We start from the raw sequence: 27,729 nt of genomic DNA on the forward strand, positions 1-27,729 counted from the left end.
GAAGTTAGGGGGGGCTTCACGAACTTTGATTTAAAACAAGACAAAAGCCATTATATTGCTCATTTTCATCAAGGCCAACATGGCAGTCTGAAGAGTCCTAAATGAACATTCGTGACAGGCCACATGCGCAAAGGTGATTTACTCCATATCAAGGTTTATGGCGCGCCTTTGACTTGATGACGTGTGTGTGTGCCGCCTGCACACTCGCAGCCACCGAGTGGCTTGCTGTGAAAAGCTCGCTGTGATCTCTTGTTTGCTCGGAGATGAAGGCTATGGCTGGATATGACTGCACATACATCACAAGCTGCGGGTCATCAGGTGGTCTTGCAGACTGCTGCTGCCATATTTATTCCGGAGAGGGGAAAAAAGAGCAATAGGACAAGGGATGGGGCGGGTGGGGGGACATTAGGTTAGAGCCAAGCAATGGCCGACTAGAACTGGACGACTAAACAGAACAGTAAAGTGGCGTGTGAATTTACAAGCGAGGATAATCGGATGAGGTGACAGGGTGATAATTGTCCAAACAAGAGTCATTTAATCAATGACATGCTTCAGGATTTCTCAAATTTTCTGGGTCCATGAATCTCTTAAACACCAGAACCAAATGTGTACTGGTGATGAAGAGATTCAGTGTGAAGTTTCGATCCCTCCAAGACACTTTACGCTCTAAAGTGGATTCTAAAATCAAATATCGATACTTTTGGATACTACATTGGAGGTGATGTACAGCGGTGCCTTGAGACAGGAGTTACATGTGTTCCGGGAACACACTCATAATTTAAAACGAGGGCCCAACAGATTTGGTGGATATTAGTTTGCTATTTTGAAATTGGCCAATTTCTTCTTGATTGTTTTTTAATTGTTTTATTTAACACAGTAACATTACAACAGGAGGCAAAGATAATTCATTCATTCGAACATTTTTTTATCCACAAAAAAAATCTGTTGATTTATCTCTGTGTTGTTGAATTGTAAAGGCAAATATTCTCCCTGGAATTCAGATCTTTGTTGTGGTGAGCGTTCAGGCACAAAAAATATATACTGTATATATTTTATTTATTGTACACTGTATTTGATTTCATTCATTGGAATTCTATTCTTCCGAATACTGGAACTGTCATCAATCTAAAAAAAGAAAATAGAAAATAAAAATTGCATCCTCCCATCATCACACATTTTTATTCATTGAAAAATCCTAAATAGAAAATGGACCCCCCAGAAATAAAACCTTGTTGGAATGTTGTTGTTTTTTTAAACCCGAAATTGCTTTCTGTAATGTTGTACTTTATTTAAACACAGTCATGTCTTGAAACTGAATCACCGTTGTGCTGCTCTTTTCTGGAGAGTATGTCGAGGCTTCCTATGGCTACATCAGCTTTGTGTTCAATTTAAACAGGTCCAGATTTCACAGTAAGTAAATTCAGATGAGATCACTTCAGTATTCCTACGTTTTTTTGTGAGATATTTGGTTGGTGTTGTGCTGGGAGCGGATATAAAATGGGGGCCTTGGCTCTTTAAGGTTGGCAAAAATCCACCCAAAGCATTACCATCATCATGCCTTTCAGTCTTAAGAGATTCTGGAAAGGAATCATCCATTCACAAAGCATCTTTTTCAAAAAATACATTTATTGGAACCTTTTAAGAGAACTAAAAACAGCACAAGCACGGGTGCGTGTGTTAAAATGATCAGTGGCCATCAGAAATGACAGAATGTGTAACACAACAAATATTTGAACACAGGTTGACACTAGGACTGGATCACTCAGTTGGCCCTGTATCTTGATTCTTGATACTACAGTATCAATATATTTTGGATACGTGTACGCTTACAACTTTGAAGGAACAACTTGGAAAAGTTTTTCTTTTATTTATTTAAAAAATTTTTTGTGCACCAGCATCAAAATAAAGGCATTTGTGCATGAGTTTGAAGTGGAAAATCCTCACCAAAAAAACACCTCAGGGATGACCTACAACAGATATCATAAGACAGGCAGGCCCCTCTCTCGGGTCTAGCGTCAATGACCTCTGATCCCGCTAATGTTCCCACGAAAAGAAGAAAACAGGAGAACGAATGAAAACTGAAGAAGCCACAACCAACGAATGGCCCCTCCGATTTGGGCACGTCTATAAATTCCTTAGCGCAATAATAATCAGATTTAGAAATGAGCTTGAGAGGCACAAAGTGGAAATCATTCAAGTCAAAATTCTTTTGCTCAACGTAGAGGAGCACTTCTTGGAAGAAAAAAAAGCGGGAAAATCTCTCAGCAGGAATCCTTGCTGCAAGGATGAAGAGTATATTATCCAGTCATTAGGGTGACAATCAGCCAAAATTATATTGTAATATAATAAATGGTGAAAAAAAATGACATTCACACATGAAGATGTGTATTTAAGTTTCATGCCTACAGGAGAAGAGTGGGCTTGTGACTTTGAATCACAGAGAAAGAAAAAAAACTTTAGCGCATCCTGAGAACTTTTTTTTTCAGATTTCAAGTCTTAGACATGGTTCAACTGTCTAAGACTTGAAATCTGCTCGGGTCAAACTTCACTCCTCGCCACCAACAGCACCCAACAAGTGCGGGACGGGGTCAAGGCTCACCTGGCTCAAGCCTTTCTTAAACTGCTCCCGTTCTTGGTTATTCCGTTCCCAGTCTGTCTCCACGAGCGAGCGGTCCCTGGACGATTCCCCTGTGTGATTTGCGTACCCGCTGTCCCGGATGGACTCGGACCGGGTCGAGGACGCCATCAGTGACGTCTCTCGACTGTCTGACAGGAAAATCCCAGTCCCTGAGCTGCATTCGCTGTTTGAGTCTGCACCTAGAGAGCGGCCATCAAAAACAAGAGGAGGAGATGGGGACAGATGGCGGGCGCACTTCCATAAACAAACACGAGGAAAGCAGGGCTTCCAAAATAATCCGAGAGGTTCAGACAAAATCTGTTTGCTCCAATTTGAGTTGCATTGCAACTCCACCATTGTTTTCCTAAACATTGATTGCACAGAATGCATTTATGTAACTATGGATGTAAATAATAATAATAATAATAAATGCATTTTATTTAAAAGCGCCTTTCATGCCACCCTGTACAGACAATAAGAAAATACAATGTAAAAATTAGTAAGCGAGATATTATATAAAAACAGGACATAAAATCATAAAAACATAGGAAATGGAAGAGCTATGTGTTGTAGGCAATCCTGAACAGGTGTGTTTTTAGACGGGAAATATTCCCACATTCGCACTTCTGGTAAGATGACACTTTCACCTTGTCATTAACATAGCTGAACTGGCTAGTTCAGTTAATTGGCTGTCAATAGCAGAGTCATATTTCGCCCTTACTTCTTTGAAACCGCAGATGGAAAAATTATTCGAGAGAAAAACAATTGGAGGTTAAAATTGATAAGTTACAAGAAAAAGCCTTCGGATGAAAACATGCCACAGAGATGCTATTAAGACACTCAGCAATCATTTGAAACTGTGGGGAAAAAAAGTCCAATATTTAATCAAGTACGGGAATATTTGGCAGCTCTCTCGAGTGATACTGCGGTTGCTCGCCTCAGACGTTTGTGGGAGTTTTGACATGATATTCACCTGGTAAAATGACTTTTTCCAAAACAAGTTGCTCACCAAAATAATATGACTATTTTCATACTCCTGCTTTTACATTTTACACCACCGAAAATATGCATTCCAAAGCTGTATTAACTCTGCCCCAGTGACATTTTGCATTGCCTCTTGGCTTAACGAGGAAGGTCAAAATTTGCACTTTTTCTCCACTAAGACATTTTACATCCACTAAATGCCTTCTTCTCTTTCATGGGAAGTTTATATTACATATATGACCTTGCGATTGCCACTGTTTTTTTCCAGTTTGCCCTTTGCAGGTAAATAGGATCAATTTTACACCTGGTTGTACCAGTCTGCTGCCCTTTTTGGCCTTTTGTGTGGCAGGGTGCGCTTTTCTCAAATCAATATGTCCAAATAAGCAACAGGTCTGTCATTAGCGGCCAACTAAATGAGGAAGATAAACACACAGTATGAACTAACCTTTCGCGTGGAACAAGAAGGGCAAGGCGAGCAAATATCAGCATGCAAACAGCGCAGATCATTAACTGACTTTAGAAAATCTCTCAATTCAAGTTTGAGATAAAGAGGGCCAGGTTGCTGCTTAGTTACATTCTAGCAATTTAGAGGGTTGAATGAGTGTCTGAAGGGTTACCTTTCTAGCCATGTGGCTCAAAGTGTCTTAATATTTTTTTTTTCATGTTGAACTAATGCTGAATAGTTCACTGTTGTGGGAAAATATGGGTATAAGGTTCGTAAAATGAGTGTAGCGTTAAGAACTATTACCGGTATATTAATAGGTCAACGATACACTGAAAATGCATAAACTATTCTTTCTAACATATATTGGTAGTTAACTATAGTGACACAAGGGTATTTTAAATTATAATATTGCATGTCTATCTAGCTAGCTAGCTAGCTAGCTAGAGCGATAGAGAGAACATTAGGACCAAACTAAAGAGAGAACTGGATCACAGGTAATGTAATAATCAATTCTAGTGTGAGTAGCATGTTTTCAACCCTATATAACAAATGTTGAAAAGCCAAGAACATATGCCGTTGAAAGCTTAAAATAAGCCTTTGAATAATCGACATACGAGGATACAAAAGTGTCATCAAAAAGTACAATTAAAGGTAGCTGAGCGTTCTTGATTGATTCAATCTTAATTGATCAACTTACATGTAGAGTGTATGCCCTTGATGAATGTAGGCAAGACAAAAACAAAATGAAAAGGAAAAAAAGCATGCATGTTGCAGGGTAGAAGAGGAATGAGTTATACTTCATGGTATGCCACTGTATCAATGCCAAAATCAAACCGCTAAATGGGATTTGGGTCAGAAATATAAACTGCAGGAGTGCTTCAGTTTTTTTGGTGTGGAAATTGATTCTGTAGGCATTTTTCTCCCAAATGCATCGGAGAGACATACACTCCATGAGTCAAAAGTTGGAATACAAATTCAAAACCTTTGACTGGTGGACTAGCGATTGGAATAATAAACTGAAATACAATATGGAGTGTTCAGTAGAACGTGCCTCCACCTGGGTCGCAAAAAGAACTGAAGAACGCAGAGTAAAATTCAGGTGTCGTGTGTGTCCCAGAAGATCTGCATATGTTCATGAATTTTCATACAGCAAACAGTCCGAATTAATTTTTGTGCGAACAGACATGGAACACAAAGTGACAGGAGAATTCCTAAGATGCTGTCTAACAGATCTGGAACTTGCATCTCTCCGTTTGGTTGTATTTTGTTTGTTGCCATGTCATTCTTTTACCCATTTAGGCACCCTAAAGCCCTTGATCCCACTGAGAGGCCAACAACTGCGACCGTTGGCGAAGGTAGAAAAATACGCGTTCACGTCAGAGTTCGGCAGGTTTCGTTCAAGGTCACAAATGTTTGCCGAGAGTATTTGAGTTTTTGTTCTTGTGAAAAGAAATGTACAGGCGAACATGTGGCGACCGATTGGCAAACATTTGCAAGCTTGAACGAACCCTGACGAAAATGCAACGTTCGCTGCCTTCTACAACACTTGCGATTGTTCAGTGCCCTGCGGGATAGAGGGTGAAAACCAGTGGGGTCAAAAATAACCCAATTGTCACCTCTTGACAATTAACCACAATTGTGTTTATGACGGCAGCACAGTAGAAATCGTCTTTTCTAATTTAAGCACAAAGCGTTCTTCCACAACGATCAGTACAGTAATTGACCAATCCAACACTAAGTGAAGCCCTTTCTCTTGTGACATCCTTGGGCAAGGTGGCCATATATTGAACAACCCCCCCCCCCCCCCCCAAAAAAATTCAGATGTTCACAGATCTATCGTACGACCTTCCACTTGTGTCGATTTCAAACACAGGCTTCATTTTATGGAACTGAAAAAAAAAATTCTGCCATTCCTATCACACGGGCTTCTTTTTACACATTGCATAACAGGATGCGCTTCATACAGCAGCAACTGTGGTAAACACTCCCTCAGAAGCATAGAAGTCTCATGAGGATAAATTAGTGTCAAGTGGAATAGCGTTAAAACACTTGCGCATCTTTTACAGTGAAAGTTCCATATGGCATACGTCTTGTTGCTGTCAGCCCCTGGGTGAGTGGCAGGACACATTCAGCGGATGCTGTTGTGTCTGCTCTTTTCATTAACACCTGAAAAGGTGTAAATCACAACACAGTGCTCCTCATAAATTAAAACAGACGTGGAAAAACAATGTCAGGGTCATCTAACACGGCTGAATGACATGTGGGCTTTATAATGTAACGATCTACTGACCACTCGGAAAAACCAGGGTCAATTAACCCTTTCAGGGGCCCTGTAACCTGATAACATGATAAGCTCTCCACTGTAGTAACCGCTGTCCCTCAAAGGGTTAAATTGAGTAGTGTTGCATTTGTTCTACCAGTAGTTGCAATTCTGTAAAAAGCACAGAGTTAAACATGTTCTAATTTTGAATTTCGATAGACTTTCTTCATAATTTTTTTAATTGATCCTTTTTAATGGGATGGTAGAATCTCACTCTGAATTATCTCAACTCCCATTTTGATTCCAGTGTTGTATGGAGTAATGTCACTTGGCCAGGCTGCCATTGTGTGTCAAGTTTTCAAACATTTCCAAAATTATATGTACCGGTACAGTAGTTATGAAATGATAAATGAAATAAAGGAAAACTGAAATTGGACATACGGCCGTCCCCTGGAATACAGGTTTATTTCATTTGGTGACCAAGCTCGTCACTTACAGCAAACAAATCTCAAATCATATTTGCCCATTGAAATAAATGGAAATGCCACTAATCTGTTCCAATCACTGTGTTCCTTCTAGTATATGTTTCTTGGGTCACTGGGGGAAGTAGTATAATACAGTCATGCAGCAACAAACAAGAGTTTACCGACTTAGTAAACTAAGATAATTTAATCAGGTATTGCAGAGGACAAAAGAATATACAGGTATGTGCACATATACAATATACAGTGCAAAAACACATTCAAGTCCATTAAGGCCAAGGTGCAATTGAAAATACCTGAAATTTCCGAATCAGAGTCCAATTCTTCTTGTTCTGGAAGCCTCCTTTCCGCTAGACGGGCTTCCGGAACGTAGAAATCTCCTTGCCGAGCCAACGGAGCCATGAAGTGGATCACATCGTTACTGTAGATCTCGAGGAACGGGTGTGCACACAGCTTCCTGTCCTGTGATGACATCACAATGAAGTTTGTGAGCTCAGACAATAAAATGCAAGTCAATTTGTCTTATCTTCTTTGAAGCACATGCACCTGACGTCTTGCTATCAGCACCTGATAGCTTCGGAGTGAGAATTTGCAGCGTAACCTGAGACAGTGTTTCCCAAATTTCCAAAGATGGTACTCCTTTAGTACATTTAGTTTGAAGTACAACTTGGACAGATGTGAGGGTTTTTTTGTCAGCACATGATTCCATCACCCATGAATTGACAACTGACAATGGAACAGCATTGTAAAATTGCTGGACTGCAAGAGCTTTTTTTTTTCGGTCCCAAACTGAAGACTGCTCTGGAGTGATATTTTGCTAAGTGTACTATCACAATGCAACGCAATGGTCGACAAACGTTTTTTGTTTTTTTGAGGGGCGAGGGGTCTGTTTTTCAAAGACCCAGAGTATGAACATTAAGAGCGCATTCAGAAATTCGCTCTGAGAGTGTGTGTGTTCAGAGAACGCTCTTCCCCCCTCATTAATTTCTAAACGCAGCCTATGCCCTCAACCAATCAGCACCTCGTGCTTGAACTGTTTCCATCTGGACTGCCTGACACAGTGGCACACCGTGCCTTCCAGTTGGGAGTGCCGAGAGCACGCACCGGCAGTCTGAATAACCGAACGACACATTTAAGTTTCCGGAGCGGTCCGGGTGAAGCAGAGCACGCTCCGAGTATACTGTAATTCCGAATGCGCCCTCGAGCTCGTAACCCCCAAAATCCCTGTTCCTTCATCCTGTGTGCGTTCGGACATACACTCTGAGCACGCTGGTTCACTCAGACTGTTCGGAAACTCAAAATGTTGGTCAAATGCTGTTCGGCTATTCAGAGTGCACCTTGGAATGTAACACTCGCGATCAGTGAGGGAACACTGCATCACCGCTGCCATATTCCCATCTTTCCCATTCACGTCAATCAACCAGAGGCTCACATAACAAAACCCCGCTCCGCTTCTCACTGCTCATTAACCTTTCATATGCCGCATTTTTGTTCTTCTGCTCTTGCGCCGCTCACTTCCACACTTTCGGCATGAGCTAAACATTTGACAGGGTGCCGCAGGCCAGGGTCATCGATTAACAGCTGAAAGAACATTTGAAGGTCAACCTGCTCAAATGAGAGTTTATTCAGAAATCAAAAAATAAAAATAAATAAGCTCAAGCAAACCAGGAAAGCATTTGATTTATGCATCTACAATTGCGATCGCTTGATTTGATGAGAGGAAAAGCCTAAAGACATTTAGTCCAAAATATTGTGATACTGACAGTCTCTATGGTTTAGAATGTTACGCCTTTGTTTAAATGTTAAATGTGGGTTTCGCTGCCATCGCTAGTACCAGAGTCTGAGTGTTTGGAGCCATCAATAATTCCGCATGCCCTTCCAAGACTTTCAACCGGCAAGATTGATCTACGGCTTCTTCCTGAGAGAAAAAAGCATCCTTGCGGGCTGCGCTGATAGTCCACTTTGAATCAAGTAAAAGTGGAGACAGGAAGCTTTTTTTTTTTTGTGGAACACAACTTCTAGGATTCACATACACACAAAGACACACACACACACACGCGCGCGCAAAGTATATTCTTGCAGGAGACATCTGACTTCTTTTCAAACTCCATCCCATCTTCTTTCTCAGCATCTGTCTCAGCTGTTGACGAGCCTTGCTCGACCATATGCAGCAACATCCATTTCGGTGATTTCAACATCAATGATCAATACCCCCGACCGCCCCAGAAGCTTGTGTATCCAACGTCAGGCTTAGAATATGTCTTGCATAATGCATACTGATGTGCTACGTGACAGACACAAGCCATCAGAAATTGTCAAACTAAAATAAAAAGAGCGCATTAAGGGGAGCTGGCTCGGTAATGCAGTCGGTCCGTTCTCCATTCGATATTCCTTTTGTTCTAAATAATGGAAGTCGGAGAATTTGACGGAACAGAAAGGGAAGCGACGCTTCTGAGTTCAAATGAACTGACAAGTAGTATTATTTAAGAGGAGACTGCAGTCTAATAAAGGACTCAAATCTTCCACAATCAACCTCTTTGTCCTCTGCAAAGGCATCAATAATTTTTACTTTTAAACTTCAGGATGTGGGCTTTGTGAGCCATTTGCAATAAACGTTTCAAATAAAGATAGGTCATATCTATGCATGCATGCATTGAGGTCCTGATCAAAACCAAGGGAGTCTGCTCCCCCATCCCCCACCACCCCATCATGTCATGTTGTTTCATGTAGTCCGATCGCAGTTCAGCTTCGCTCTTCTTTAGAATTGACCTAAAATGAATCCCAGCTTCAAATAAATTTGTAGGAAAAAGAGCAAGAAGGAAATGAGCAGATAACAGTTTCCTATTCCTGTTCTTTTGAGATGTAGGGTGGATGGGAGGGGGGGGGGGGCTTTTATTTGAGTATAACTGATGGCTCGACAAGTAAGCAAAATAAAGTGAAATGACCGGTAAAAAAAAAAAAGCAATCCGAAATGAATCACAATAGGAATACATATTGCACTGTAATACAAAGTTCAAGAATCGCAATCATGATCCTTGAGCTTTGTTTTGTTACTTTACAAGGAGCGTAGTGACAGGTAATATTTCAGTGATACGATGTGATGATTACAGCACCCAGTCTGTCTTCTGTAAAAATGGTCAATAAAATACACCACAAATGCAAAAGCATCATATCCAGTGATAGACTTTAGCCCGGCAGCAATGCTTGTCCGGCTATAATTGAAGCACCGCAGTCAGCGCCTCATTTAGGCTACATGAATAATTTAAGTGGACTTTCATTATATCCGCTAATTAGTCGTAGATTTGTTTTGTGTGTACGCATTTCCGACCAATTTGATGGGGTTCCCGGCTTCCCGGCAAAAACACCATTCCAGTTTTGCATAGATTTATTTTTTAATCAAAAATGGCTTAGACAGTTGTTAAAGGTTGCTTTTGACTATTTTTCAGCATCTGATTAATATGAACGGTATATTAATAGCAGCACAAAGGTTTTGGTGGGATGAACCAAAAATAAATTGGAGTGCCCTTGTTTGTTGTCCTGACAGAACGCGTCGCCCGGTTCAACATCATCTATTACGTGTTTTGAATCATTTTTGGAACACAGCGGTGATCAATGGCAACGCGGAACATCAAGTTCTGACTAGGCAGGAAACTGTTGTTTGTGTGAACAAATCTTACTGTGGCTTTTTACATTTGGGAAAACTGTAAAAATTATTTTAGCTTCAGTGGCTATAAAAAGTCAACACGCACCTATTCAAATGCGGGGCTTTTGTGATATAAAAAAAATGGGAAGGGGACTACAGTAATCTTTTTGAAACTGTGGTGGAAAAAAGCCTTGAAGTGACTTGTTTTGGTTCATTTTTTTAAATCTTAAAAAGGGTATCTGAACAGGTGTTTATCGACTTTTGACATCCACTCTATATTTAATGTATGTGAAGGCCTTAGCTGAAAATACTTCATTGAGGACTTGTTGTCAGGCCTGTGAATTCAACCGTGTGGAAAATAGGACAGGTAAGATTGATTCCTTGTAATCATTATCTGTGAAGACTTTAACCAATGGAGCCTTGCTGTTCCCTTGCTATGCTACTTCCCGGCTGGAGGCTTGGGACAAAGAGCAAAGGCCAAATAATAAGACCGACAGTGGAATTCTTGACACGCACAACACGTTATGCTTGTACAATTGGGGAGGGGATTGAGGATGGTGCGCTATCGATTTTTGTTGTATTTTCTCCATATACCGCAGGATCGGGGACCACTGGGACCAGTGCGAGCACTTAAAGGCAGAAAAGACGATCAGGGTCATGGGAAGAGCATTTCTTTTCAGACTTTACACACAAATTATACTATTCGAACAGATTATACTGCGGCTCAATTAAGGGAATGCATAAGGGAAATCACTCTGGCTGACAAAATGACTGTCACTTCAAATGTCTATAAATGAGGCACTGTTGAGAACAGCTCTCTCTCTGCTTAGTGCAAGTGTATCATTTTTCCTCGCTAAACGAATGCTTTCAACCATCTACCAACGCACAGTAAATAAGCACCTCAATTACTGAACAAATTTGTCACGCTGCTCAAAGAAACACATTTTTGTAATTGTGCAGCTCGATTGTCCGATTTACTTTTCACTGTCCTGACCAAAAGACTCCACCGATGAAATGCTGCTTATTTACCGCCTAACTGAAGCACATCCTGAGGGACCTGGTGACCGATAGATGGTCAACAAGAGGAAGAGGATGTGTTTTCTCTTTCCAGGTCCCTCGCCTGGGGGACTACATCTGCATGAGACCCTACAGTGAGTGCGTCACGCTCCCTTGGATAAATAAATGAAACACTGTCGTGTATTTTTAGAACTCTAAAAGCAGATAATTCTCATCTCCCACGGTAAAACATGCCGATACACTTAGCCTATACCGTACATTATGGCTTGACAGTTGATTCCTTTTCCTAGAAAGCCAAGCAAATGCATAATGCAGGTAAAGAAGAAAGGATGTTGTCACATAGCTTAGCGATTACATGACTCGCGTTACGTTCAGGATGTCATCAACGTCTAATCAACTATTTAGTTCTTCTTCAAATGCCAAAAAGAAAACACCATTACATTTCCATTTACCAAAAGTACGTTAAACGGCAGTGCCAAACCATTCTTCACACTCATGGGCTACAAAGCAGAATGACACTTGACTTTAAGATCACGGCGAGGTAAACCTCACACCTCCATTCTCTCATCCAAGTACAAATGATGAGACGATCCATGAAGCCTCTGGTCTACATTTCACAGAAAAGCCCTAAAGGTGCAAAAGTGCTGAAGACATGAGTGACAGAACTCACTGCCAGTAAAGTACAATCCTGCTGTCACTCAAGCCGCAATTCTCACTTCATTGACGTGTTCAGCCATGACAATATGAAAAAGGAATGCCTGAAAGTCAGTGACCTGAATAAAGCAGTTAATTCCTAAGCCTCTTGTTTATCTTCGCAATTTTCTTTATTTCCCCCGCTGGAGTCCCAGACCCCTTCAACTTGGTTAACAGGACCCCATCCCTGTCGCACTTATACTTGAACGGTTTAAGATGGCCTCCTCGATTGCTATTCACAAAATCCCTTGAGGGCACCGCAGCGGGGTCGGTGCTTGGTTCATCCGCCTGCCGTTCGGAGGTTGGCCGTTCAAATCCGGCCTTCGTGCGTGCACTTTGCATTGCTTCTTGCTTTTCCCCAGGCTTGTGTTGGTTTTCTCATTGTAGCTTCCATGATTGCTTCCTCCTATTTGCCAAAAACATTCACATTAGCTTCACTGAAGACTCCAAATCATCATTGGATGGGAATGGGAGTGCGAACGGTTGTCTCTGTGTGCCCTGCGATTGGCCGAGACCAATCTAAAACTCAGCTGGGATCGGCATTTGAACAAGACAACTGTCTAAAGTGTGCAACACCTACAACATACAGAGCAAACCTCAAACGAATGTAAATCTCGCTAGTGGCAAGACACAATATCACATCTAAGACAGCAGTCAAGTCGTATCAATGGAGGCAGCTTTAAAAGCGCTTTTAACACACATTTAACTTGATTGATTAGATCGCCGGCAGCACGCAACCATCTAGAAACAAGTCACCTTCTAAACTCGCAATCACACTTGGCAGCATCATGTTGATTCAGAGCGACAGGGTCAAATTTGAATCGGATCAATCAAATGCAGATGTGACATTTAACACCAACAGTAGAGTCCCAGATGCCTGGAGATGAAAGTCATGTTTGAAGGGGCAAACTCTGTGGAGCCCCCAGTGGGAAGTGTTCGCTCGCAGGCTCCTGATGCAACGTTCTCCATCAAAGAGAGAACACTGACTTGGTTTTGTGGCTTGAAATTTGATTACGGTCCATTTAATTACAAGTAATTAAAAATAAATAAATAAATTGGAGAAACGGCAAAATAATTGAAAACACTGGGGGAAAAAAAAGGTTATTTAAAAGTGGTTCAGTCAGCTAGGGATTGACATAATAAATTAGGTGAAAAAAAATAGTCAATTGTGCGGATTGATCGTCAGTCTTGAGTAATGGTGCTCGCGTTTGTGTGGACATTATCGTCTCCCCAGCATACAACTCCGCCTCCATGTCTTTGTCCAGAGTACCAACCCCCATGACCTTCTTTGACCTTTCTCAATTTACATCATAGCCAAATATCTGCATGTTTCATAAGCCCTGAGGACAAGCAGATGCGCCCCGGTTTGCAAGGTTCGCCATAGTGGCAAGACCAACACAAAATTGCAAGAGGCAGCACTTTGTGAGGCTTCGTGAGCATGTTGCCATATGTGTCGGTTGCTAAAAATAAGGACGTTATTGAGGAACAAAGGTAAAAATGCTTTATATTCAGCACAGAGGCTCAGTGCTGGCAATCAGCTTTCGTGCCCTCAAGCAAACAAATGTTCCATAGTCTGCCTTTCTCGAACCTTCACATCTCTGTGAATGTCAGCAATATTATCTTCCCGTTCCAGTCCTCACTGCAAGGTCCGAAGACCCGGGCCACTGCGCACCAATAGAATCTCAAGACGCTGCCGCATCTGTGATGAAGCTCAACACTTGAGGGGTAAGGCACAGAAGAAAGACTCAGGGGCTGATCGATGGTCTGACTAGGCAAATATCAGGCCTGACCACAGGGTGGCAAAACAAAGGTGTCTGACCGCGAGAAATCATCCTGCCGCGGTGAGCCAGATTTGCTAAATGCTGATGAGCTGCTTTGAAAAGGTCTCATCATTTGGGATCTTCAATGTGTCAGACGTCAACTGCATGCTTTATTCACGGGGAACCAGCCCCGAATGGACAGTGTTATTCAATATAGTTCAAAGGAAGATCTGCAGCTCTAGAAGACCTGTCAAGAGTTTGTTAAAGTTTGGGTTTTTGGAATGGCAAAAGGCTACAATGAACATAAAAAGTCTACGCCAGGGGTGCCCATTACATCAATCGCGATCGAGCAGTAGATCAAGGACTGGTCCCAAGTCGATCGGAGGGGTGTAGAGGGGAACCCCCCTCCCCACACACACACACACACACAAACATTTGTGTCTCTGTGCATGTTAGTAATGTATTTTTTGTGTTAATGCACACTGCACCCTAATCATTCTATCAGTCTCACTTTGACAAAAAGTATTTAAAAAAGAAAAGAAAGCAGGTGATCTTTAAACTACGGTGACGTGTGACTGCGTCACCGCAAGTTGTTAGCGCTCAGCAGTCTGCAGTTGCAGCTTGTGATCAGAGTTGTTGCGCTATATCTTTTATCGTTACCATTATTCTCATTCAGAGTTTGTTTTGTACAATTCACTGAGGGGACGGGCAAAGAATGGGTATCTGCAGGGCCGAGAGAAGCATTTTAAAACAGTACGCGTGAGCTACGATCGTTAACAGGCTGCCTCGGTGCGTCGAATCCCTCAGCGTCAGGCTATTGCTCGTCATGGCATGCGTGCGTGCGTATGCGCGCGTGAGCAGTAACGGGTCGATCGCGGGAGGTTGGTTGAACGAAAAGTAGATCTCCGGTCAAAAAAGTTTGGGCACCCCTGGTCTACGCCCTCCTGTTGAAATGATGGGTGAAATCATTGTCAGCCGCGGACCGCAAGTGACGTTGAAGCCACGGTCTGTACAGAATTTCTATAATTTCATATATGAAAAAATATATTTTTTAAACAAACAAACAAAATTTTAATCCGAGTACTTCACAGGTTGTCTTTGAGTTCCGACTGAATGGAACAATACCAGTGGAGCAATCCTGGGCAACTACAGTACCGCTCTTGCATGAGTCACGCACAAAATCTCATGGGTGCACAGGTGGATAGGATGGACTAAAACAGACAGCTGAGCTATGCGAGGGGAAGCAAAGATAAAAAAATGTGATGCATTTAGGTGAAGAAGAAGAAGACCGGTGGCCGGTTAGATCATTGGCTGCGTGCGTCGACCTCTTCGACTTGTCTAAGTGCCGCTGGAGGGCAGCCAGCTTTAGGCAGCGTCCGAACAGATGGCGGCGGTAGCCAGACAGGATGCGGGCCAACATTCCTCCGACAGAAGCAGCGCAACTGAAGACAACCTGTGGTGCTGCCACCTGTTTTGAGCCTGCTGCATAATTAAACAATCGCCGGATTCACCACACAAATCAGCGCATGCCAGTGACTCATTTACACGGCATCCCTCAAGCAGCACCTAGTAAGGCCCTTCATCATTCGGTGCTAAAAAGAATGTTGACTTTCTTTTCCTCTCTTTGGACTCCACGCGTATAGGAAAATAAATCAGCTAGCTGCGCTACCCAAATAATACCTTCTCAACTCCTGAGCATACTGGGAAATGTGAAAAAGAGTATTAAAAATACAGAAACTTCATGAGGTTACAAACTGAGGACTTAATTTCCTCGGTTTGACTTCACCTCTAGCAATGATTCATTTTGTCACCCACACACACCCTCTTGTTTCATTTCTTTTGTCTGCACCGCTAAAATGAGCCTGTGATTCATCGTGTGTGTGTGTGTGTGTGTGTGTGTGTGTGTGTGTGTGTGTGTGTGTGTGTGTGTATGTGTCTTGTCAAATCTCCGCCTGCCAGGAAGTGAAGGAATATAGTTTTACAAAACGGTATTTGTAAATGCAGTTGCTTAAGAGCGAAAATCAAAGCCTGAAGGCCTTTTTAATTCTGAACTGAAACGCTTGAATTTTTTTAATCATTGTTGACGTTACTAAAAGGATACTCAACCCAGAACTGTTCGATGGAAACAAATGATGCAGCATACATTGCACACACTATTTTTTTGGGGGGGTTTTTTGGTCCAAACATTTCAAGCTAAATATGAAGGAGTGGCGGTCCTTGATTGAATCCCAACAAACATCCAGCTGCACTCTGATGATCTATTTTGTTTACTCCAAAGACCAGAAGGCAAAATTCTTGCAGCTTGGACATAAGGGCTATGTTGTACGTATTGGGAGTTTAGTCGTAGAAATGTTTGACTTTCAGAAATCAGCCGTGTGATTGTAGAGTTAACGCTGTAGTTAAGCCTAACATGATTCTTTACCCTAGACATTTTTCTTTATTTACGGGAATTTTCCATTGTGATCCAACTGGAGCAGACACTAGAAAGTAGCACAAGGATCAGGAATCGGATTGTGAATTTTGACCAATGATAACTTTCCAATCTCAATAAATACACATTCCACTTTAACACAAGTTTGACAGACACTCGAAAGTAGCACAAGGATCATGAATCGGATTGTGAATTTTGATGAGTGTGATGCAATGGTAACTTTCCTATCTCAATAAATAGACATTCCACTTTAACACATGTTTGACAATGCTTCAAATATTTTCTCCATCCAAACTAAATATGTGTGTCCTGTTTCTAAGAGGACCTTTTTTCCAACCTCACAGTCATATTCTGGATCACATTTCTACGTGCAAGCCTGAGATTCCAGCAATATTTGTAAGGCGATAGAAGGCAGATTGTGTTACGGAGGGGTGCGCCACAAAAAAAAAAAAAAAAAAAAAAAAAAGGCAAAATACCTTGATGTAGCTTTCTAGCCGTGGGTAGACCCGTTTTACTCCCAGGGGGATCGAGAAAACGGTCCTGTGGGGGAATGAGGTAGTGACCACGTGTGTGACTTCAGGGAAGGAGAACACTTTAAAGCCAGCTGTCTCGTAGCACTTCAGAAGCTCCTTGTCGGCCTTGTCCTCCCCCTCACTCACAATGCTGCCCACAGCGCAGCGGCACTGCGGTCCGGGCACCTTTGAATGAAATAAACATCGTCGGAAAAGGGGGATTAGTAGAACAGAACATGCACAGGCAAGCATTTATTTTGAAGGGTTGAGTCGCTGACTATATGAATATTTTTGTATCATCAGGCAGGTGACAAATTTCGAGAGGAAACGCACACGGATTTGGCATTCTGGGCCTTCAGAGGAACCCGATGCCAATTAAGTAGAGGACGATGGAGGGAGCGGGGAGAGGCAACGCTTTATACAAATGAATTCTCTTGGGACATCCAAGTATGCCGAGTGCCATTTGAAGCACAGAACACTTAAGGTAGAGGGATTTGTGCAGGGAACCTATCGCGTTGATGTTCTTCTTGCGCTGTCATAATGCAAACTTTTCGTCCGGCTCAACAGTGTTGCAGAGAACTACAAATTACAGGATAATGACTGTTTTTGGTGTGTTCAACAAAATGTGTTTGTCGTGCAGGTATTTTTTTTGTCCCCAGGCGTTGCCCTCCTCACATTCCACAACAGTATTTTGAAAGGCAGTTATATATAAAATGTATTATTATTAATATATTAGCTGTGACCGATCACCGCAAAGATTTGAGCTATTCATTTTGAGTTTTTGTTTTTGATCAAATTTGGTTAAAAACCAATCCTCAATCCTCTCACCCCATGTGGAATGGCACTTAGCAGAAATTCTATTATGCAGTGGAACCTCGAGGAGTCAAGTCGTACAATTTGGAATTCAACCAAAGTTTTCCTGGGAAAATAAGTTTGACAAAATTTGTACTTTTAGCACACAGATATCGGTCCAGAAATACTCATTTTTTTTGTTTGTGGGGGGGAGATGTTTCACAAAAGGGTAGCAAACCTTGAACAAATCAATTCACTTGACAGTGTACCGTATGGAGTGGAAAGCGTTTGGGAATTGGAAGTCAACAAGGCTCAGACAACAAATTGTGTACGACTTTGGACTGTCCACTGGATTTTGGGCTGTGCGAGCCTCTGAAAATGCACTTGAATGAAATACAGTAGCGCTCGTGCCTTTTTAGTTCAAACATCCAAACGGAAAAAGTGTGAACGAGGAGCTGTAAGCATTTTAGGTGCGTTCACTAAATCTCAACTGAATCAGGGAGGATCATATTAAGAGCAATTACGGGGAAAAAAATCGAATCATTGTTCCAAATCAATGCGAGCGATTCCATGTCACAGGACGCAGGACAAATAATGTGTCAAAAACAGAGTGAAATATTGAGATTGGTCGTTTCAATGTGCTCCATATTCTGCTCACGAATGATCCAACCCTGCACACTCTTGACATCACGGATGGATCTTTTGGGAGTTCACAAGTGGGAACTCTCAGCCAACTGGGTTTATCGATAACCGCAGAACTGCATGTAGAGAATCCAGGAAAAAAAAGCAATTGGCTCTTGTTTTGCCTCTGCATTCACTGTGCCTACGCTGTCGAAATTTTGCTACTACCGCGACTGCTACCGGTGAAAAAAAGACAACAGTGGGGGTTCATGTGACAGAACAGTGATACCAAATTGGGTTTTAAGTACAAACTTAATATCAGGAAAAAACTATCATCTGCTATTTAATGATGTTGTGATTTAATCATTGAAAGTGTCTTTTATAAATAAGACATCATTTAGGTTGAGAAGCCGAATCGGGTGAGACGCCAAAACGTCCATGGTGAGAATATTATCAAGCCTATTTTCATGACTTTTGTCCAAAAGAAACTCTCAACACGCTTCAAAGAAGAGATCAACTGCCACGCAGCCGTAGACAACTCATCTTATATGTCTTTGGTCTCTCCATGGGAGAGTTCAAAGAGCATTTTTTGTTCTTGCTTTTGTTTTTCCATGACATTCTTAAAAATTGCATGAGTAAGAGTGATTTTAAAATGTAGCGCACATTTGCCTTCCTTCGCCTTTTTCACACTGTACTTGCAGCATGCCAACGTCGTCATATTTGGAAGTACTTTGCGTAGCGGCCAAACAGGAATTAACAGGGAAGCTTTCTGCATTGGTGTATTATTGTTAACACTCTGAAATCTCTCCGCCAAGACCCTCTGTTATACGAGATGCGCTTTATGATGTCATCTTGACGATGCTGTTTGAATTGAATATTTTTCATTTTAAGGGTGTGTCGCGTGTCTTTGCGCCCTCACAGCACATACACAATAAATGGCTGTGTCCACGGCACGCTATGGATTGCTCAGTACGGTGTGCAACCAAAGGGTGAGAAACACTGTTCAATTGCATCCAATGTGAAGAATTATTTAGACCGATTGACTGCTGATCAAGGCAAGGGTGTACCCCGCCTCTGTCCTAAAAGTCAGCTAGGACGGTCTCTATCTTCGCTGTGACCCTGAACAAGATAAATGACCACAACGGATAGATGGACATCTCAAACAAAAGGATGACACAAATCAATTTGGCCGAGGATAAATCACTATGAATCCAATGCATCCCAGTGGCATTGAATTAAAATGTTCTTTATGATTTATGGTGAGTGACGCAATGGAAGGGGAAAGGCAACCGTTTCCCTGGCATATCAAATACTTTCACATGGACTTTCTGTCAGGCACAGCGTTAGTGAGATTGTGGACTATTTCATCAGGCTCCACAAGACACCGGCTGCACTAATTCGCATCTTCCAACAAACTCGTCCTTCTCAGCTTCCGTCATCTTATGACCTCAACGCGGCTTGCTGAAACTTTCAAACGTCTCATCTCACCGCCGGCGATTTTAATGAAGACAATGTATGTCAAAACACTGGCCTGAACTAGCTACATGAACGTGGATAGCATGTAAACATCTTCGTCGAGGATGAAGTAAGCCACAGGGCAGAGAAGAGGCAGCATTAGGTCAGGGAAACACCGCTTGAAATTGAAGAGTTGTCAGGGAGGAGGAATTCATGAGCGGGGCCCAGACGATGTGATGCCTTTTTTTCCGGGAACAAAAAAAATAAAAAAGAGACACTCCGGCCCAGTATCCATGGCAACCATCACAGGAACGACTCAAGTCCTTGCTGAAGTTTTTAGTTTCCCCAGAGGAAATAATTAACGGTGGTAAATGTGAGAAAAGGGCACGAGAAGAACAAGTCAGGGGACGAGAGTAGTCATGCAGACACTGCTCCTCTGTCAGCTGCACCTTTTGAAAAATCTTCTCACCGCAAACATCAATAGCAAGTGTCTCCCCGGTTAGACACCAAATAGGAGTGCTCCTATTTGGGAGCACTCTCTGGGGTTCCTGTGTAGGACTGAAAGCACCCAGCGCCTTGGACACTAATGAGCTGAGATCATTACACCAATTATTTGAATTTAAATCAGGACTTGGCAGACACCGTGCAGTGCCAGCACCCAGTGCTATCCTAATTGTCGGCTTGTGAAAGGAAGATTTAAGATTGGGCAAGGAAGATTTTGTCTGAGCTATTTGAAAGGTGCCGTAACTATTAAAAGACCGCTCAGATCATGTAGGAGGCATTGATGGGCAATCACAATTGCAGTAACATGCTGCAATTTTAAATCTGATTACATATCGTTAAAGTGGCTTTCACAACAGAGTTCCCTTTTGCTAATGAAGCTTCTTTTAAGGTACAGTAAGACAAAGGCAAGAGGCCCACACTCTTTTCCGGGTATAGTGTCAGTCTAGTTAGGATAGGGGTTCGAGCATGTGTGGCGCCACGAGAAACGAGTTAAATTTGTTCCTGAACCACGCTCATAAGACAAAACGCCCATACTGTATATCTATAATCATCGCTCTCCACTCGTATCTCAAGGCACCACTGTATTCTACATTAAATCTATTCAGGTGAATTTTGGGTAATAGATTGGGGTTCATTTTGGGCTATTTAGAATTTTTTTTTCAACATTTCTACGCTTTGCTTTTTCTTTTTATACATGATGATCCGTTGGACGATCTTGTAGAATGTGCATCTTTCCATAACGATGGAACTTCCAGTTCATTGACACGAGAATATGCAGAATCTGGTTGCCTGTCTGTCATTCAACGCTTGTCATTTAGCATTCCAACATTAAGGCATTTCTAAATTTCAAGTTCTGTTTGGATTAAGCCAAATGGAAAATACAGTATGTCTGGTGGATTCACAGGTGGGAAAACACACCACATGAGTTGGAAGACTGCAGAGCGTGTCCAGGATTAGGTATCAGAAGCAGTTCCAACAAATATTATTGCCTGCTGTGCGCAGCTTCAGTGATGTTTGGATAAGCTCTCATGAACAGGAGGTAGGAAAACATCTCAAACAATTCCACCCCACAACATTTTATATGTAGTGGTCTAGGTGGAGGAAAGCCTACCAGTTTACAACACACGCACAGTGATGAAGCAGAGATGATTTAGATGCTTCAGATGATCTGTCCTGGGGGCAACGGGAAGTGACAAATGACCTGACATTGTTTAAAACTGTCTCTTGCTTTCAATTTCCTAATATTCTTGATTACAATCATGGTTTAACTGGGGTAAATGAAAATCAAAGAATTTCTAGCCATCCATTTTCTACAGTGTTTGTCTCTCTGAGGAGGGCCTAACCCATAAGGATTTTTATTTTATTGACAATGACAATTTTTAACTGGAAAAAAATATAATTACCGATTAATTGGATGATTAATTTAAAAGATATACAACGCCCAACAATTAAAATTTGGAAAAAAAGCAGGTGACACTTCTTGACAATGCAATACAATACACTTTATTTATTTAGCGCTTTCACAACAGCTGCAGTTGTTACAAAGCACTTTACAAAACAGTTCACATAAAATAACAAAACATAACATAAAACACGGACAGTCATGCCATCTTAACCACTTTTCCTGCATATGCTTAGTTGTTTGAAGAAGTTCTAGATGAAAGAGGAAAGAATCCAAGTTTAGGCCACACAAGATAAACTCAAGCCAGAAAAGACTGTTTGTAGTCTCCCCAAAGACCTTAATTTATGATGAGGTTTGCTACACGTCCCAGCGGCCGAAAGGGAAGCATGTATAGTATTTGGTTCAAATCTGAAATTAAAAACATCTTGTCCAGATATACTTCAGCAACACTCAAATAAAAGCAAAATGAGTCACCCATTCCCAAATTGTTGGTTCAGTTCATTATTATGATGAGATGTATATTTCATCCCAATTCTGTCATGCATGAATTCCAATGTATTGTGCGTATTTATTTGAAATTCTGTCCATGGAAATTATTGCCCGACTGTACCTTTCTGTCGCTGTATACTGTCGAGACTAGAGAAATGTGATGTTGCCATCTACCGATGGAATTCGTGTATTACCTGAATATTAACCACCGAAATCCAACACTTCGAGGTGAAGTGCTAAATCCAAACATGCCTCATATTGATTATAGCTGGTGCGTGTTTTTCTTACCTTTGTGGGATCATCATAAAATATTCCGATACAAGAGAGCTCAGGTCCGATCCTGTTGGCCTCTTTAAACAGTTCTGCACATTTTTTATAAGGTCCTTCCTTAAACTTGTAGACAAACATCAGCTTTCTTATAGGAGAAGATCCAGTTAATATAATGATATCTGACAAGAGTCCGGAGTACAAAAAATAACCTGCTAATATCGAAATAGTGAGGAACAAGCTAACAGCCACACACAGACTAGTCCACTCTGACATGACAGTCGGTGATAATCTTTCACTAGATTTAAGAATCGTCGTGTATTCACAACTAGGACACGGTGTTGGATAAAGCCACAATTGGATAAACGCATGAATTTTCTTTCATCCAATGTGGACTGAAATTGTGATGCATTTAGCGATGAAACCACCTGGTCGCAGGATGAATGAATGAAAGAAACTTCCTGGAATGTACCATTACAGCCAGTAATTGGGGTGCGGGGGTAATAGTTTTTGAACACCCCGGTTGTTGACGACACCGCCAAAAGAAAATTCGTTTTTCAGATGAATGTCTCATTTTCCATTTTGAACACATTTAACGTTAGGAATAACTTAAATTGTGAAATTCAGCCGAAAAGTTCAAACGAGGTACACTGACGACTGCGTTTCCTTGTGTCCGTGTCAACAATAAGAGGGCTAGTATATATATTTTTTTATAACGCGCAAGCTGGACCCGCTTTCCACATACAGTACATAACCTATACCCTTTAAAAAAGAATGAATTCCACTCCCGGAATAGCAATGGCTGCGAGAAATTACTGACTCTCTTGGAAGTAGTACGTCGGAGTGTCCAAAAGAAAACCAAGTACGGGAGTAACCTGCAAACTCCAGAAGGCCAGAGCCCGTTTTTGAACACACAATTTCAGAGCTGGCAGATGCGCTCAACACTGGACTAATGTATTGCCCAGTGGCGGTTCTGGGGGGGGGGGGGGGGGCAACGGGGGCCAGTGCCCCTGTAGCACCGATTCTGTCCCCCCCCCCCGTGGCCCCCCCTCCGAGCGCAGATTACGCAGTCGTGCCGAGTCGCCGACGCGAAAGGTGGAACCAAAAGGCGTGATTTAACATTCTAGTCGGACCCTTTAGTGCGCTGCGCCATTTAAAAATGAGCGGGAAAATGAGAAGCAGTCCGCAGAGAAGGAAATTACCACGACACGAGTGCTATTTGCGTGTGCGTGCGTGTGTGCGCGCGCGCGTGTGAGTGTGTGTGTGTGCGCGCGTGTTTGTGTGTGCGTGTGTGTGTGCGCGTGTTTGTGTGCGCGTGTGTGTGTAACTTTTTTAGTCTCCCTTTTTATTTTAATTTTTATTTAACAGGATCAATATATAAGACATTGCCTTTTAAAATTTGGATAATTATATGCATGTAAAACATCTAGCTTCAGTGTATTTGCAATTTTTGTCCCCGGCAGGCTGGTACCATATCATCCCCTGGCTTGAATATTCTCAACAGACGTATTGTTACGCTTGCAGACATTTTAGCCCTCCTAATACTGTTTTTTTCTCATCACTGTAATGTTATGACTACAATTTCAAAGTCTGAAGAAATAAAAAGTCAAATAAGATTTCGAATCTGTCTTTTTAGCCCTGGGTTGAATGTGCCCCCCCATCAAAACCCCTAGCCTCAGTGAAATTGATCCAGAACCGCCCCTGGTATTGCCTACTGCAATGTTATTTCTTAAAACCTCTTTTGTCAGTATCAATAAAGCATTTATTCTAAGGAATATGAAAATGTGATTGTTAATGTCAAGTAAAACATACTTGACAGCAGTTTCCGATATAGTACCTGCAGAATACCACTAGAAAAAAAGTGCAGTACTGTATTCATTGGTTTTATTCAAATCTACATCAAATACTCTGACATTTTTTAGGATATAAAAACTGCGTTTTATCAAGCCTATGCTGTATTTTACAGTTAAATCCCTAAAATGGCATTTATCTCGATTTTGCGTTGAATCTTCCAGGTCATTTCCGGTTTTACACAGCTGGACGCTAGCTTAACGCAAAGCGAAACTCGACTCGTCCAACATGGCCGGCCAGGAAGATCCAGTGCAGAGAGAAATTCACCAAGATTGGGCCAACCGGGAGTACATCGAAGTCATCACGAGCAGCATCAAGAAAATTACTGACTTCCTTAACTCTTTTGGTAAACATTTTTTTTCTACGGTGTATGATTTAGGTTCGAGTTTTCTGGCGTTTGGCTCGCAGGCTGGCGATGTCCTCCGTAGCCACTCCCAGATAGCATCTAGCTTGTGGGTTTATATTGTTTTCTTCACACATGGCACAATGATGTCGAGCTGCATTACAGCATTATGAATAGTTTGCTTGTTGGACAATCCTCGCATTAAACAATACAGCACCCCCAAACTGATGGTAATAAATTGCTTTCGAATTGCCTGTTGGTACCGCTGGTTCGCCACGGCTACCATCATATTTTGTTTGGCAAATAGACTGAATATGAACGTTCCATACATGTCTGTTCATGATGTGTAGACGTCCACTGTGGTGGTGAATATATCTTTAGAATACGCTGATGACTATGCGTTTTTGAATGTGTCTCTGTTAGACATGTCGTGCCGATCCCGCTTGGCGACCCTCAATGAGAAGTTGACAGCCTTGGAGAGGAGAATCGAATACATTGAAGCAAGAGTAAGTATGACGTGTTGGCGTTTGCGGTCTTGCACACGTGCCTCACACTGTTTATTACACAGGTGTATTGGGGCGACACTGTAAATAAAAACGAATCGTGATTGGGTGAATATTAGAATTCCGGCACGAAGCTGAAAGCAACAGTCGCAGACTTGCCACGTTTTTTTTATTGGCAGCACTACCTCGTCTTTCTTGATTTCACCTTTAAATGAAATAAATTCAGACATACTATCTTTCTTTAATGTCAGACGTACTATTTTTCTTTAAACATGTTTTCATCCCACCATAATCACAAGTAGCTGTCGTGTATATGCCCAGCCCCAGGGTAATGAAATGATACCCAAAGATCTCATGCATTATTACTCCTATAATCTTAAAGTAAGGCTGCATTATATTAGAAAAAAAACATGCAGTATGGGTGTTACATTTCGCAATATCAGTGATATTGTCCTGCGATTGGCTAGCAACCACTTCAGAGTGTACCCTGCCTACTGGGATAGACTCCAGCACGCCAGCGACCCTCGTAAGGATAAGCAGATTAGAAAATGGATGGATGGATGATATTGTCATATTTAACATGTACCTAAAGAAATTCTTCTAACGAAGAAAACATTTTTTTTCATTCAGAAAAAAATGAATGTACAGTATTCTAAGTTCTTTAGTGTTACTAAGACCCCTCAATACAGTTCTCCCATTGGATGGCGATGCGCATTTAAGGTTTCATCTGATTGGTCAAAATTAGATTAAAGCCTGCAATTTCATATGAATTTATTGCACATCTTTGGCATTCTGTGCTGCATGTGCCATTATTACAATGACAATGTTTTTTCCAACATATTGTGCCTGCTATGCATGGGTAGAAAATAAAAGCTCCATCCATCCGAGCCGCTTCAATAACAAAACAGTAGTCTCACAATTTAACAAAGAACAAAAAAACACCACTTTACAGGCTTTAGTTTTCTTCCTCATAATTGTTTTCTTCTCCATCCAGTGTTCGTGGGTCTAACGATGACAGAACTCAGTCAACTTTGCACTCATAGAACTCTCTCCCCATACAGTGTTTTGGGTGTTTATCCGTGTCAATATGAGCTTTGAGCTCTCCGACCAGCACCTTTTTCGGACACAAAAACATTTTCCTGCGAGCTTTGCACACTGTTCCCTTTATCCTGTTGTTTCAAAGTTGTTAAGATCCCCTGTTGTCCTCGTTTTATTTCAAGTACAGTGGAACCTCTGTGTGATTCAGCTCTTCCCAAAAAGTCTGGGTGAAACCAACTTGTAAAAAAAAAATAGAACTCATATTTCCCCTAGGAAATAATGTAAATCTGAGTAATCTGTTCCAGACACCCAAAAAGATTACAAAACTATACATTTGAGAAGATGACTATAGTTTTACATTCAGCGCACCATGTTGAGGCAATTCAAAAGACAAAGAAAATGGAGAAATGAATATTAAACCACCACATTAAAACAATTTAAATGACAAAGAAAAGGAGAAATGAACATTAAACATCACACTTAGAGTTATGGATTTCTGACACGAGCAGTTACGATCTCGCCAGTGATCAGCAAACTAGTACCCGTTAGCATTCCGCTCTGTTCACCGGAGACACGATAGACAATAGAAGCAAAGACGAACACTAAAACACAAGCCTTTCAACTGCCAGAAACAAAGGGATAAATATAACATGAGGGATACCTTTGAGTTCCAGAAAAGGGTGGGTTACTCAAATCAGCATTGCTGTGTGCCATTTTGCACGAGCACTTTACACCAGATATAATTTCAAATTCAGGTCAACTTTAATGTCAAATGAGTATACAGTATATAAGTGTGTATTGCACTGTTTGCTTGTAACATTATGAGGTCCCAATAAATATGGCAGCCGTGTTTAACCTCGAAGAGTAAACAGTGTCGTATAAGCCTTGAAAAAAAGATAATTTTCCAATGGCAAAACAAACAGAACCTTGAATATTATGTGCAGTGTGGCCCCGCGAGTATTCAATTTTAGCTTTTTTCATTTATTGTGTGTGTGTGTGTGTGCCAGCCGCTAGCGATTTTCCTTTCGTAACTTTTAAATGTGCCATACTACTGGTATATATTTATCTGTTTTTACAGGTAACAAAAGGCGAGACCTTGACTTAAACATCGTCATGGAAAATTGCAGTATCCCGATGCTATCCATCCATCTCCCAGGAACCCACTTATTCTTTTTTTTGAGTTTGCGTGATGAATTCCACTCTCCTTCTTTGATGCTAATGTTTAAATTGTATCACTAGTTTTGCTGGTTTTATATGATGCCACCACCGTGTGTGTAGTATACAGGAAATGGCCATCTGAGTGTGTGTTACTTGGGCCTGGTATTTTTAAGAAACAAAAAAATAACCATCAAAAACTTCCCTTATAACATTTTGGGGACTTTGGTACTTGTGTGGTAACAGAAGGTCACGTTGGACCACTTTACATAATGTCGATGATACAATACAGAATTGATGAGTGGGGACCATCCTTTTGTGCCAAGTCTTGTGTGGTCTTTAATAAGAACTGTGTGTACAGTGCACTCTTTGCTCATATGTCATTTAAATGCTGTAATAAAATATGAGAAAATCCCAATTGAAAATGAAACCAACCTTGAATTATTTATTTTGGGGCACTGAATC

At 41.5% G+C, this 27,729-nt stretch overlaps 2 protein-coding genes across 2 annotated transcripts; one reads left to right on the forward strand and one right to left on the reverse strand.

Moving 5' to 3' along the window:
* Positions 1-1,639: 1,639 nt before the first annotated feature.
* On the reverse strand, positions 1,640-22,971 carry tex264b (testis expressed 264, ER-phagy receptor b). The gene is made up of 4 exons (XM_086117886.1): positions 22,396-22,971; positions 16,809-17,030; positions 7,085-7,250; positions 1,640-2,817 (listed from the first exon to the last, which is right to left on the reverse strand). The coding sequence occupies exons 1-4, from the start codon at positions 22,648-22,650 to the stop codon at positions 2,546-2,548; spliced, it is 915 nt and encodes a 304-aa protein (XP_085974012.1). The 5' UTR covers positions 22,651-22,971; the 3' UTR covers positions 1,640-2,545.
* A 1,436-nt stretch (positions 22,972-24,407) lies between these two features.
* brk1 (BRICK1 subunit of SCAR/WAVE actin nucleating complex) lies at positions 24,408-27,694 on the forward strand. Its single transcript, XM_086118738.1, has 3 exons — positions 24,408-24,571; positions 24,992-25,074; positions 27,188-27,694. The coding sequence occupies exons 1-3, from the start codon at positions 24,454-24,456 to the stop codon at positions 27,212-27,214; spliced, it is 228 nt and encodes a 75-aa protein (XP_085974864.1). The 5' UTR covers positions 24,408-24,453; the 3' UTR covers positions 27,215-27,694.
* Positions 27,695-27,729: the final 35 nt, after the last annotated feature.

This window comes from Hippocampus guttulatus, chromosome 8 (genome assembly GCF_054856545.1).
Source record: "Hippocampus guttulatus isolate MCC_2025c chromosome 8, RoL_Hgut_1.0, whole genome shotgun sequence".
NCBI lineage: Eukaryota > Metazoa > Chordata > Actinopteri > Syngnathiformes > Syngnathidae > Hippocampus > Hippocampus guttulatus.

Excerpts from the sequence above, each read along its gene's own strand:
- tex264b (XM_086117886.1), bottom strand. The coding sequence starts at position 22,650 with ATGTCAGAGTGGACTAGTCTGTGTGTGGCTGTTAGCTTGTTCCTCACT. Across the intron at positions 17,031-22,395 it reads TTTATGATGATCCCACAAAG|GTGCCCGGACCGCAGTGCCG; the intron begins GTAAGAAAAACA and ends TTTCATTCAAAG. Across the intron at positions 7,251-16,808 it reads GGCTAGAAAGCTACATCAAG|GACAGGAAGCTGTGTGCACA; the intron begins GTATTTTGCCTT and ends ATGTCATCACAG.
- brk1 (XM_086118738.1), top strand. The coding sequence starts at position 24,454 with ATGGCCGGCCAGGAAGATCCAGTGCAGAGAGAAATTCACCAAGATTGG. Across the intron at positions 24,572-24,991 it reads TGACTTCCTTAACTCTTTTG|ACATGTCGTGCCGATCCCGC; the intron begins GTAAACATTTTT and ends TGTCTCTGTTAG. Across the intron at positions 25,075-27,187 it reads TCGAATACATTGAAGCAAGA|GTAACAAAAGGCGAGACCTT; the intron begins GTAAGTATGACG and ends CTGTTTTTACAG.